The sequence below is a fragment of the Schistocerca cancellata genome, chromosome 2 (genome assembly GCF_023864275.1).
Source record: "Schistocerca cancellata isolate TAMUIC-IGC-003103 chromosome 2, iqSchCanc2.1, whole genome shotgun sequence".
In the NCBI taxonomy this organism is placed as follows: domain Eukaryota; kingdom Metazoa; phylum Arthropoda; class Insecta; order Orthoptera; family Acrididae; genus Schistocerca; species Schistocerca cancellata.
The window spans coordinates 944522312-944537050 of record NC_064627.1 but is presented as its reverse complement, the minus strand read 5'-3'; the positions used below and the strand labels follow the sequence as shown (position 1 = coordinate 944537050).

Genomic DNA, 14739 nt, shown 5'->3' with positions numbered 1-14739 from the left:
CAAGCAGATAAACTCAAATTTTTCTTTATCTTCAGGGAGAGGGGAACACTTCTCTCCCTCTCCCCTTGCTGGGGAAGCCCTTGGTCAGAAAACTAGTGACGTGGAGACTAGAGGAAAAAAAAAGGAGATCACACGATAGTCGACCGACCGCCGTGTCATCCTCATTCTTTCATCGTCGGATGCTGTATAGAGGGACAGGTCAGCACATAGTGAAGATTGGTTTGAACAAATTAATTTAGGTGAGTGCTCCGATGTTTTCAGGTAACTCATGTGTTCTATAAAAGTACTATGAAAGCAGCTGATTGACCAGATGACGATTCAGAGTTCAGTTGTGTATTGGCTTGAGGGGGGATCGATCTCACTGTTTGGGGTGATTTTCCAAGTAATTTTAGCGGCATCTCCGTGTGGATTGCTAGCCCACACAAATACAAGTTGCTGTTGCCCTGAGTTTTAACATGCCTCAGAAAATTAGAATTTTAATAATACTAACAGCATCGGTACAGTGCGTACCAAATATAAGTGCTTTCCATATAAAAATAAGTTATGTACCCAAAGCTTCAAAAATCTCTTTGATGTAACATCCAAGATAATGCAATTCAGAGAAATACATCACATGAAAAATGTTTGGTCATAAATTTAAACCAGTACTTGTCGTGCAATTGACTGAAGAATTATAATAGCAACAAACTCTCACAATGTAGCACTGTGACTGTGGATGCAAACCTTGAGCGTGTAAAAGCACTGAAAGCCGTTACTTTTGGTCGTTTCCAGCAGCATTTGTGAAAGAGCAGAAGACTCATGAACAGTGTCAGATTACTTGCTGACAGCAGGTACAATCAAACTGTGATTGGTGATCTTTATCTTGTTGTAAAATGTTCTACAGACAATCAGGCTGTCAGCCCATCAGCATAGGACAATCAACAGACAAGCAGCTAAGAAGTGTCCTATGTCAAATATAGCTTGTAATTTCATAGAATTCCGTGCCACAGTCGAGATCTTAAATTTTTCTTGTAACTGTGTATTATTCGCTGAAAGTTGACTGAAAAATTTGGAAATTGCTATACATCTGAAAATAACCATGTGTTTAGTAAATTATCCTTTTAAGGGAGATGGGTGTGGGGAAGGGTATGTGGTTAATGATCCAAATGACCCAGATGTCTTGTGAACTTCTCTGATGATTACAGCACAAATAGAAAGAAAGAAGAAATAATCCAATATTTTGTGTGTACGTTATCAAATATTGCTTGCGACAGACTGTTTTCATGAACATTAACAAACAGCAGGAGGCAGAGACAGATTCGTCAAGCTGATAATGTTTGAGGAGTGGTGGGTAGCAATTTTGTGCTTATCGTTCGACATTATCTCCCTATAATTTGAGTCAAATCAAGGGAGGAAGTTGAAGGGTTCAAACTGAAGATTGAAACTGGCCTGTATAATTGCAACACAAACAGGAATGAGAACCTGTTTTTGCTGCTTAGCTGAAGTGAATAATTATGTATGTTTCCTAGCAAAGTAGCCTACTTCCTCAATGATTGGAAACTGTGTCTCTGGTTGTCTATAAGTGGGTGTGGGTGCAAAATATTATGGGTTGCTTGCACGGTTTTATATTCAAGTTCTTATCAACCGAAGAAATTGTGGAAATGAAAGCAATAATTCCATCAACAGGCAGGAAAAATACGCAGAACTCATGTCTCAAGGACTGTTTAGTTTTTTTTGTAATTGTAGTAACTGTGTTAAATTTGATGACAAAAGTTGGATTTATGTGTTAGAGTATGAAAATTACATTATTTGCACTGCAAGGAGAACAACAAAATTCTGATCACTGTTCATATTCTGTTTGTTAAATAGGATGGAATGGAAGAAAAGGCAACCATGGCACCTTTTTCTGCTGGTATCTATTGTGAAAATTCCATCTGCCTGGCAAATGGCCAGCATCCTTTTTATTGGACCAGACAAGCTTCCTGGAACTTACCATTGTTCAGGCCATGTACTTTCAAATGGGGTGAGCTTTAGCACAATTAAAAAGTTTAGCCCAATTTCTCCATTACACTCAGTTTGCAGAAAAAATTTCTTGGCCACCATGTAATAATACTAATAATAGAACTAACTATAACAATTTTGTGGTTATTCAAGTTAACTAACCACTTGTAAATTTTATTCTTACATGGAGATGTAACTAATTTCATTTGTCTGTTGATTTATTTTTTCATGGATAGAATTTTTCTCTGCTCTTCAATATACAAATGTTACCTAATGAAATAATTTTGGATACTGTTTCAAATGGCAGAATGGTCCTTCAGTTACTTTAAGAGCAGCGGTTTTAATTTAGATTTTCTTTATTCTATTCCATGATCAGTGTAAATAAAGTAGCTATTAACATTTATTTGGTGCTACATCATAAAGGAGGCATTACATTTTTTTGTGATTAGTGATATCAATATATAACCATTCCTCTGGATCATCCTACCTCTAGCCCCAATGAACTTCAAAGCATCAGAATTAGTTTATGAGAGAGCCACTTGCAAAGAAAACTGTTGTGACAGTGCCACGAGATTTAAAAGTGCCGCTACGTCAGTACACAAACACGGCGATAGAGGCGCTCCGCAGCTCGGCTGAGCGCGGGAGCGCCACCTGGCTATGATCGGCGCCGGCCGCATGTCACGGCACGGCAGTTGAGTGACAGCTACGGAGTTGGTAGCATGAAACCCACTATTGTTTCTACGTTTGTATATCCACGCAATTTATTAGTGAATTAAAGGTTATAACACTTTTTGGCGACGAGGTCGGATATTTTTTTTCCAGCGTTGGAGTATTGCGCGTTCGTGTCTGGGCAGACATGGAACAGCTGAACAACAAACACAGCTGACGGCTGCTATTCAGGCGTTGTCAACGTCGCTTACTCATCGTCTGTCGTCCTCTTCTCCGCCTCCGTTCCCTCCTTATGACGAGGCCGCTGAAGACTGGGAGGATTATGAGAAGCGTTTGCGGCAACACTTCTTGGCTTTCGGCGTTGTCGACGCTCCGATGTGTAAGTCGTTATTTCTATCTTGGATTTCCCCACGGATCTATCAGCTGCTATCTCAGTTAGCACCTCTGCGGGAACCTGCCTCTCTGTCCTTCCAAGAAATGTGTGATTTATTGTCTAACTATTACCGAAAAAACACCCACGTCGTTGCCGCCCGCGTGGCGTTCTACCGGTGTCGTAAACAGCCCTATCAATCTTACCGGGCTTGGGCGGCGGAACTACACGGTCTGAGTAGGAAATTTCAGTTTCTCACGGACACTCATCATGAGTCTTATGCTGATTCAATGGTTAGGTATGCTATTCTACGGCTTGCTCCTGATAAAGAAGTTCGCCAACGTGCCCTACAACTGCCAAACCCGTCGTTGTCGGAAGTTCTAAGCATCACTCAATCTTTTGAAGTGTCTCACGCTGCTGGCGCGCAAATAGACGCGTGGTGTGATGTGGGCGCTGTACAGTCAACTTTCGACACGGACAATTTGCCTGTTTCCCAGGAGGACGATGATGTGGCGGCGGTTCACTCGCGTAAACAACGTCGCGTTGGGCCGCAACGCTCGCAGCGAAAACAGCAACCACAGAAACAGGTTCGTTCCGCCCTTCCTTCTTGTCCACGTTGTTTCGTACAGCATGACAGGGCCGCGTGTCCAAAACGTTGGGCCACGTGTAATTCATGTAGGAAAAAAGGCCACATTGCTTCTGTGTGTCAGTCCCCTCACGTTCCTGTCGACGTGGACGAGGCATCGGACATGGATGTTAACTGTGTACTTTCTCAAACAAATAAGTTGTTTGTTACTGTTCGTGTTCTGGATAAAGACATTCGCATGCAAGTGGACACTGGCTCTGCAGTAACTCTCATTAATTCTCGCACGTATTTGGAGTTGGGCTCCCCTCCTTTGTCTCCAGTTACGCGAAATCTGAGAACTTATAATAAACAGAAAATTCCTATCGTTGGCCAGTTTGATGCTTCCACTGCTTACAAGTCTGTTGTTCGGCCCTTCACGTTTTACGTGGTGGATCATGCGGGCACAAAATCTGTTCGGTTATGATGCTTTCCAGTTGTTTGGGTTCTCCATTGATGATGTGTGCACCTCATATCTGAGGATATTCCGTATCAACAGCTGGATGCATTGTGTTCTAAATTCTCGTCCGTGTTCTCTGCTGGTCTGGGTCGTGCCAAGGATTTTTGAAGCCCACATTACTCTTAAACCTACAGCTCGCCCTAAGTTTTTCCGGGCACGCCCTATTCCGATGGCGTTGCGGGCACCTGTCAAGGCTGAGATAGACAGGTTAACAGCTTCATTGTGTATCTTGGTTTCCACTTGTCCCGTGAAGGTATACGTCCTCTACGTCAGCACGTTGCGGCCATCACCGCTCTCCCCCGGCCGTCTACGGTCAAAGAACTTCAGGCGTTTCTAGGCAAGATTGCTTATTATCACAAATTCATTCCATCCGCGGCGGCGGTGGCTCATCCTCTGCTTCAGCTGTTACGCAAAAACGTACCTTTTTGTTGGTCCGACGAGTGTGAGCAGGCTTTTGTTCGCCTGAAGGCTCATTTGCAGTCGGCGCCTTGTCTTGCCACTTTCCGTCCGGGTCAGCACTTGGTTCTGGCGACTGACGCGTCACAGTATGGCCTAGGGGCTGTTCTCGCCCATGGTATGAAGATGGGTCGGAACGACCCATCGCCTATGCTTCAAAGACCCTCAACGATGCCAAACGGCGTTACTCTCAAATCGAAAAGGAGGCGCTCGCTATCATTTATGCTCTAAAAAAGTTCAGCGTTTTTTTGTATGGTTCTAAGTTTCACCTCATCACCGACCACAAGCCGATGGTCTCTCTGTTCAGCCCTTCGGCGTCGCTTCCGGATAAGGCGGCTCACCGCCTGCAACGTTGGGCCTTATACTTGTCTCGTTTTCACTATGAGATTCAATATCGCCCCACGGCCCAGCACGCCAACGCTGACGCGTTGTCGCGTTTGCCGATGGGCCCCGACCCGGTTTTCGATCGAGATGAACTTCTCTGTTTCCACATTGGTGAGGAAGAACGTCGTGTGGTCGAGGGTTTTCCGCTTACAGGTTCGCAGGTCGCGTCGGCTACTGCGCGGGACCCGGTCCTGCGTCAGGTGATCGGGTTTGTTCAACGGGGTTGGCCGGACAGGACCAAGGGCCGGGCATCGGATCCCCTTCGCAACTACCATGCCTTGCGCCTTCGTCTGTCTGTTCGTGAGGATGGCGCATCTCCACGGGTCGTGGTGCCAGCTTCTCTTCGCAAAGATGTTCTCAAACTATTGCATGAAGGCCAATGGGGGATTTCTCGGACTAAGTCCCTGGCCCGCAGGCATGTTTATTGGCCCGGTATCAATTCGGACATCTTCCACATGGTCGCTGCGTGTGGTCAGTGTGCTCGACAACTGGCTGCACCCTGTACAATGCCCTCTCCGTGGCCTGATCCGGCGCAGCCATGGGAACGGGTGCACGCTGACTTTGCCGGCCCCTTCCTCGGCACTTATTGGCTGCTGTTGATTGACGCCTTCTCTAAGTTTCCGTTTGTGGTTCGTCGCCCACCACTGCAGCGACGACGCTGGCTTTGTCCAAAATTTTTGCGCTAGAAGGTCTTCCCTCCACGATTGTCACGGACAACGGCCCTCAGTTCCCTTCGCAGGCCTTCCGTGATTTTTGTACTGGACAAGGGATTCATCATGTTACAGCACCGCCCTTCCATCCCCAATCGAATGGGGAGGTCGAGCGCCTTGTCCGCACTTTCAAAAGCCAGATGAAAAAATTCCTTACTGATTTTTCTACCGATGACGCTCTGTTGCAATTTCTGAGTTCTTATCGCTTCACGCCTCTGGGTGATCGCAGCCCTGCTGAACTCTTGCATGGCCGCCAACCGCGCACTCTACTGCACCTGCTTCACCCTGTCAGGCCTAGTTCTGTCCCCTCGTGCGGGAAAATACTCGGTGGGCGCCGACGTGTGGGCACGAGGGTATGGATCTCGCCCTAAATGGATTCCAGGGGTGGTCAAGGCTCTTCGCGGCCGCCGGCATTGTGAAATACGTACGGACGACGGCATGGTTGTTCGTCATTACGACCATATGCGCCCACGAGTGGTGGCCACGCCGGTGCCACCGCCCCTTCTTTCGCCTCCACCAGCCCGAGAAGCCAGTCCTGTCGCTGCTGCCGATCTCCCGTGCGTGTCGCTGCAGCCAACGTCGCTGCCGCTTCCGAGTACGCCGGAACCAGCCCCAGTCGCGACGCCGCCTTCTCCGGGACCCATCTCGCTGGAGCACACCCCCAGGTCCACGACACCTATGGATGCTGCTCCGGAGTTTTCACCCATCATCTCGTCCAGGAGGCACGTTCCACGCACAGGCTTCCGTCCTAGACATTTTCGACCATATTCTCGTGTTTCTCCGCGGGATCTTCTCGGGGTCTCCCAAGAGGCCATGGATGTCTCCGCACTGTCCATGTCTCCAAGGAAGTGAGTGTTTTTTTCAAGGGGGAAAAGTGTTGTGACAGTGCCACGAGATTTAAAAGTGCCGCTACGTCAGTACACAAACACGGCGATAGAGGCGCTCCGCAGCTCGGCTGAGCGCGGGAGCGCCACCTGGCTATGAACGGCGCCGGCCGCATGTCACGGCACGGCAGTTGAGTGACAGCTACGGAGTTGGTAGCATGAAACCCACTATTGTTTCTACGTTTGTATATCCACGCAATTTATTAGTGAATTAAAGGTTATAACAAAAACAACCACTCATTTCATGGGATCGCAGATTTCACACTTCATGCTTCAGAGAAAGCTATCAAATACACCTAGAAACTACAGTTGGTTTTACATATAGCTGAATCATTATCTCATTTCTCTGCCATCAGCTCAAATGAAACAATGTCCAACACTTTTTTAAATTTTTTATACTTCTGTGTGATTCATTGTGTCAACTCTTTAGGTTAGTAGCTTTCATGTGGTTATCAGAAACTAACCATGTTTCTGAACAAAATCTTGAAACTGCAAAAAACATCACATTGAATTTTTAAATATCTATAAATTCATGAACCTATATTTGTGTGTGTGTGTTTGTGTGTGTGTGTGTTTGTGTGTGTGTGTGTGATAGAAAGAGTTTGTTAGCCCTTTTATACCAGTAGCTCATTTACAAAAGGCTAACAGACTTGTCATCTTAGCTGAAAAAGGAATTTTTATAAAAAAAATTAAATAATTCATGCAAACAGCAATGTTACAAAAAACACTTGTGCACTATTCACTTGTAATACTTGTAATGCATCACTGGTCACTAAACACACATAGCACTGCACTGCATTCCATTGTACACACACACACACACACACACACACACACACACACACACACACACACACACGGCTGGCATCGAAATAGTGATTATACTTTTACTGTTCTATAGAATTTTTCATGTTTTCTCCATGATGTGTCTGAAAAAGCTTAGTCAGCATCTCACCATAATAAATGAAATGTTAAGCTCAAGAGAATGGAAAAAAGTTACAATTATTCATGACAGGTCCTAGCAGAGAATTTTATAATAAGAATCGTTGAACCCTGACAGTTTACTACAGATTGACAGATGCTTATAATTTATTAATTTCAATTCTTACCATTCCTTATGTAACATTATCTAAATAATCCTGCTTGTCCATAACTGGTTGGTAGATGTACTAATATGGTTCAGTTAGAATCCCCAGCTCTTTAAACAGATCTTTACTGAGAGCTCAGTTACTACTCACAGTTGTTATTCTAATAGCCCTTTTCTGCAGTTTGAAGCCTGTGTTAGTGTTCTGTGCGTGGAACCTCCCAATAAATATTTCCATGGCTGAGCAGAGAGAGATAGAAAGAAATAGAGAGAGGAAAAAAAGCATCCATCCACACCAAGGCAGCACAGGTTTCCTCAACATACTGCTTTGATTTTTGTGCTTAACTTGATCCCATTTTCACTTCTACATTTAAGTAATGGTTATTAAAATTACCTGCTACTTATGAATGTTTTTACACTACTGGCTATTAACATTGCTACACCAAAAAGAAATACAGATGATAAATAAGTATTCATTGGACAAATATATTGTACTAGAACTGACATGTGATTACATTTTCACACAATTTGGGTGCATAGATCCTGATAAATCAGTACCCAGAACAACCAGTTCTGGCTGTAATAACGGCCTTGATACGCCTGGGCATTGAGTGAAACAGAGCTTGGATGGTGTGTACAGGTACAGCTGCCCATGCAGCTTCACACAATACCACAGTTCATCAACAGTAGTGACTGGCGTATTGTGACGAGCCAGTTGCTCGGCCACCATTGACCAGACGTTTTCAATTGGTGAGAGATCTGGAGAATGTGCTGTGCCAGGGCAGCAGTCGAACATTTCCTGTATCCAGAAAGGCCCGTGCATGACCTGCAACATGCGGTAGTGCATTATCCTGCTGAAATGTAGGGTTTCGCAGGGATCTAATGAAGGGTAGAGCGACGGGCCGTAACACATCTGAAATGTAACGTCCACTGTTCAAAGTGCCATCAATGCGAACAAGAGGTGACCGAAACGCGTAACCAATGGCACCCCATACCATCACGCCAGGTGATACGCCAGAATGGCGATGACGAATGCATGCTTCCAATGCGCGTTCACCGCGATGTCGCCAAACACGGATGCGACCATCATGATGCTGTAAACAGAACCTGGATTCATCCGAAAAAAATGACGATTTGCCATTCGTGCACCTAGGTTCGTCGTTGAGTACACCATCGCAGGCGCTCCTGTCTGTGATGCAGCGTCAAGGGTAACCGTAGCCATGGTCTTCGAGCTGATAGTCCATGCTGCTGTAAATGTCATTGAACTGTTCGTGCATATGGTTGTTGTCTTGCAAACGTCCCCATCTGTTGACTCAGGGATCGAGACGTGGCTGCACGATCCGTTACAGCCATAAGGACAAGGTGCCTGTCATCTCGAGTGCTAGTGATACGAGGACGTTGGGATCCAGCAGGGCGTTCCGTATTACCCTCCTGAACCCACCGATTCCATATTCTGCTAACAGTTATTGGATCTCGACCAGCGCGAGCAGCAATGTCGCGATACGATAAACCGCAATCGCTATAGGTTACAGTCCGACCTTTATCAAAGTCGGAAACGTGATTGTACGCATTTCTCCTCCATACACGAGGCATCACAACTATGTTTCACCAGGCAACGCTGGTCAACTGCTGTTTGTGTATGAGAAATCTGTTGGAAACTTTCCTCATGTCAGCACGTTATAGGTGTCGCCACCATCGCCAACCTTGTGTGAATGCTCTGAAAAGCTAATCATTTGCATATTACAGCATCTTCTTCCTGTCGGTTAAATTTCGCGTATGTAGCCCGTCATCTTCATGGTGTAGCAATTTTAATGGCGAGTAGTGTATATAGTTCCAGAAAGAAATGAGGGTCATAACTCAACAGGCTCTGACAGTTTGGTTTTAAACTCAATTACCTTTCAGTTATGAAGGTAGAAAAGGAATACTAAATGGCTTATAATCATGCAGCCAGTTATTAAGAAGAAGCAGAGCACACAAATTATGCTCAAAAATCAAATGCTCTGAAAATAAGGTAAATAGTTTAGAATTTTATTTAGCTAGAAACAAATAATGCCGCACGGTTTAATGCACCTTGCCACGGTTCGTGCGGCTTCCTCCATCAGGAGTTCGAGTACTCCCTCGAGCATGGGTGTGTGTGTGTGTGTGTGTGTGTGTGTGTGTGTGTGTGTGTGTGTGTGTGTGTGTGTGTGTTTTGTCCTTAGCGTAAGTTAGTTTAAGTTAGGTTAAGTAGCGTGTAAGTCTAGGGACCAATGACGTCAACAGTTTGGTCCCATAGGAACTTACCACAAATTCCCAATTTCCAAAACAAATAATAATAATGATTAAATGAAACTGAGTCCCTAGAAAGCAGCTGTGGAAGAAATGATGATACACTGAAAGCATTGGGCACCAAATTCACTTATTTCCTCACAATGGCAGCAACCTTTGAGCCATGGATATCTGTACCTTATTCATGTTGGAGGTAGAATAAATAACCTGACTATAAGAAACAATGTGAATGTTATTGCCAAGATAAACTGCATCCACAGAAGCACAAGCATACATCACAACAGTTTACCCAGCTAAAGTCCATAGATCTTAGCATTTATCGTAGTAGAGGCTTGGTAGACCATTGATAGTTGCCACACAGAGCACCCCCCCCCCCCAAGCATTGCTGAAACCATGGAACGACACACAGTACCATTGTTATGTCCCATTAGGTGGAGCGCTCCTGGTTGGGTGATGTCCAGAGAAACAGTCAGCAATATTGCATGACCAACTGTGTTGATGACTGGACCATTTCTAAGTGTCTGGGGATGGTTGAAAGTGCAGATGTTGGAGACCACATAGTTAGGTGGCTGCATGTGTCGGCCTGCAAGGGAAGGAAAGAGGTCCAATGCGGGTGCCAGGTCATGTGGATGCGTAAGTAGCATGACAAGAATGGTGAGACTACCACGTCCGTCTATGGCAGCCATGATATTGCCCTCATTGGCTTCACTCAGTAACTGCAATAACTAGAATGAGTGAAGAAGGGTGATGTGAGTGGTGGACAAGTCGTCAGGAGAACAAGGAGAAGTGAAGAACATAAAGACACATTGCCGTGAAGCTGAAGACATAGATCCTCAATGCAGAGGTCAGAAATGTCAACAGCGAAGACTACAGCGTTGGGAGGGGAGTGAGTTGATGAAAGCATAGAACAGTTCATATTCTAACCATTTCTTCTGGAGGGGAAGTGTCACAAGAGGCACTAGTGTCAGGGATTATACTGGGGGAATAGAGCACTGGGGGGAGTTTTCGTTTCCCGCAGAGAGGGTGTCATTAGTTGGCACTGCTTCTGCATCTGTGCTCATAGAAAGTTTCTCATCCAGTATCCAATCAGGTTTGACTTTGCTTAAGGTGATCATCTGGCATTTTCCATTGAGAAGAATGTACATAGTGTTGTCTGCTTGGCTAAGGACACAAAGTAGATCAAAATATGGTGGTTGGAGAGATACAAATGATGTCATTGTGTAGCATCACAAACTCACAGTGTGCCAGATTGCTATGTATGAGCACTCATGGCAGCACTGGTGTATGTATATTCATGATGTGCAAGCAGACATGCTTGACTAGAGCAGGAAGCTCATTCTAAGGTGCAATGGGAAATTAGTGTCCTCTCGACAAACTCGGTAGGTAGAACTAAGAGCTCACCATGATAGTGGCAAGGGATGAGTTCAGGTCGTCTTTATTAGTCGAGTGAATGCTGAGTAAGACCCAAGGTAGAGCCTCTGACCAGGAACTACTGCAGAATATGAGAGCCGCTTTGAGAGTACAGTGCCAAAGTTCGACCAAGACATTGCTCTGTGAGTGATATGCAATGGTATGGAACCTGTCGACACTGGACAGAGAGCATAATTTGGCAAAGAGTAGGGACACAAACTGTCCTCCCTGTTCAGTAATGATTGACGTGGGGCATCCGAAATCCACACAGAAGCGAAAGTAGTGCGACAGAATGGGCCATGACGTCTGAAAGAGGTACAGCTCGACCTAAGTGTTTTCCCGGTCAACGACGAAAAGGATATGTCTAAATCCGTCAGAAGGGGTAGGGGGCCCACGATGTCGAAGTGCAGATGATGATAACATCCCTTCGGTATGTCAAAGTTTCCCAGCAGAGGTTGAGTACAGCGCCAAACTTACCAGACAAAATGCTCTGTGTCGAGACATGTTGTAGTCTTAATGTCTGGGTGCACGAGAGATCGTGGACAGCCTAGAATACTGTCCATCATAGAGAAGCCAGAATAGGGTAGTGGAGGTTACCAGTCGAGATTTCACACAGTATCGGATGGAGGAGCTGGGAAGGGGCTGGGACACCAAGGTCAGCGCAACAGGACCATGTGTGTCTCAGAAGAGTCTGTCACAGAAGCCTGGAGAGAGGCGACATGTGCCAAATGTCTTCAAAGAGACTTTACCAGAAAATGGCGCAAACCACTATAGGTCGCAGGTGATGGGAGTTCACAGATTTGCGCAACGTGATCAGATGTTGGAGATATACCCTCAGTGATGACTGTGTGACCAAGGAAGGTAACACTAGTGTGGCTCAGTTGTGACTTATCATCGTTAATTTTCATAGAGTTGTTGGTGCGAGTAGACAGAACGTGAGCTAGGCCTAGGTGTTTTTCATGCTCCTCAGCGGAGGGAGAGTAAATTAGAATATCACTGAAGTAGGCATAGCAAAAAGATAGGTTAAACGAAACGGAGTCAATAACCTTTGCCAAGTTTGAGCCGAATGCTGTAATTATTGCTGTTTTAGGGCTGTCATTTTTGCGCATAGGGGTCTGATGGTGTGCCTTGCGACAGTCAGTAACACTGAACACTAGCGCTCCATTAAGTAGTTGGGCAAAGTCATGAAAATGTGGGGGGATGTGATAATTGCCATAATCGTACTGGCATTGAGCTTCTGATAGTCACTACACAATCGGGATGAAACATCCTTCTTATGGAAAGGATGTATGGGGGAAGAACAGTTACTGTATGAAGGATGTACAATGCCCACATTTAATAGTTAATTAATACGTGTTTTCACATGGCGCAGTTTCTTAAGGGTGAGACAGTGTGCATTGTAGGGCAAGGAAGGATCCTTCGTCATTGTTATCCTATGGCAGGTACGGTTGATAATTGCACCTAGGTGTACTGCCTATACCGGTGCAGTAGATACACGCAGGTCACCTCATGATGAGGCGTCATGATCAGAGGGTACAGTTTTAGGGCAATGTCACTGATCTTAGCTTAAGGACATGGATATCACGACAGGGTAAGGCTACTGGGGTGGGTGTGTCCATGATATAAGTCGAGCATGAACTGATGAGGTGGCTGATAGGGTGGTGGGCATGTGTCAGTTTGTCTGATGCATTGTCGATCAGCTGTCTAAGTTCTGATTGTGTGCCCATAGGGAATAGATCTTGGAGCACTGGGTAGTAAGCTCGACTGGGGAGTTGTGACGTGAGTGCTCAAAAAGAAGCAGTCAGGAAGAGTGACTTATGATCACTTCTTACCAAAGGACAAAGGGTAAACGGGTGGAAGGGGTCTGGAGTATGTATGCCTGTCGAAAGTTGTGGCGATGATGCTGAGTGTGGTCCAGAGAGAGGCCAAAATTCTTAAGACAGACAGTCCTGAGGACCGGGCTGTCCACATCAGCTACATGAAAAGTCCAGTGAAACTGAAAATCAGGCGTAAGTTGGAGCTCACATTCAACTGTGATCTAGACGTTAATGTGAGAACTGTTGAGAGCACAAAGGGCGTGTTTCACTGGGAGAATATGCATGGGAGCATAAGAGGGGAAAATGACACTGGAACCTGTCCCAGTGTCTATGAGGAAATGAAGGTTGTCAATGTAATCTGAGACATAAAATCTTCTGCTAGGAGAGTCCATTGTGTTCAGCGACTGTTGCATGTAATGGTGCCCTACAGCATCGTTGCGAGCCATTGTGCTTAGACCAGTCCATGTGCGGAGTTTTGGTGCCACACACAGGGAGGCCAACAGTTTCTGCCACTTCACCGACAGAGCAGATAGACAGGATTGTGAGTAAGGCATTTGTCACACACGCCATTTGTCCTGCTTTGCCAGAGATCTGCTGTGCGATCGGATGGGGGTTCAGTGGATGAGGTTGGTGGAGGTGCAGGTAGTTCTAGTGACCAGTCACCAGGTGGCAGCAGGGTGTTCTGCTATGTCATGGGAACTCTCATGCAACCTCTGCCAGCTGAGCACATCAGAGATGGAAGGGGGGGGGGGGGGAGAGATGTGGATTGGTTGAAAACACTATTACCAACCTTCTTTTCTGTTGAGTAGCTTGTGGCTGGAAGTAGTTGCTGATGATGGATGATTCTACGTGCCTGACTCGCCAGCCAGAGCTTAGTCTCTAAGAGGTCCAAGGGGTCTACTGAGTGTCAGAGCAGCTGAAGTTGTGGGTTATGTGGCAGCTTAACAAACCATAGCGCCCAAAGGGCAATGAGTGGCATGTCTCAGAGCTGACCTGTGTGTGGAGGTGTTGCCAACACTCTGAAGGTGTCTGTTGCCAAGTTGCTCCATGTGGACGATATGATGAAATGCTTCTGAGGGGGAGGGGTATGCGATAGTGTTTGATGATAGTTGACTACATCATAGCATACTTGGGTTGTCAGGAGGCCTCAAAATCAGGTTGCTAATGAGGCCAGTATGGTCATAAAGGTGGCTGCCCAAGCATATGAATTTAGCGTCATCTTTTAGGATGCTGTTATGTCAAGAATGTTATATGCCAGGGTGAGCCATGTCTTTGGGTTTTCCTTCTGAAGCCGTGGTAACTAGGAGACATTGCCCACAAGGACATGCTGCATAGAAGATGGATGGTTCAGTGTGTGATAGAAAGTAGCCACAGTGTGGCAGGCTGCAGTGGTATATCTGCAGCAGTAGGCATGAAATCTTGATTCAGAATGTTGTGTGAGGAAGGAGGTTGGTGTGGTGTGTTGCCCTAGGCCCCCATGGGGGAGCAGGGGTGGGGGAGGCAAAGCACTGACCACATGTGCTACATAGCATGGTAGGCATGGAAGTGAAACCAACTGTCACGGATGGGACAACCTTGGCCGTCAAAAGACTAGACAGATAGTTAGTGAGAAACTACATGGGTAG

At 45.9% G+C, this 14739-nt stretch overlaps 1 protein-coding gene across 1 annotated transcript in view; it reads left to right on the top strand.

Moving 5' to 3' along the window:
• Positions 1–14739, top strand: part of LOC126148896 (organic cation transporter protein-like) — a 146031-nt gene that overhangs the window by 62910 nt on the left and 68382 nt on the right. Inside the window, exon 2 of the mRNA XM_049915783.1 lies at positions 1849–2002. Coding sequence (XP_049771740.1) covers positions 1850–2002 — 153 coding nt within the window. The 5' untranslated portion in view covers position 1849. The remainder of the gene's footprint in view (positions 1–1848; positions 2003–14739) is intronic.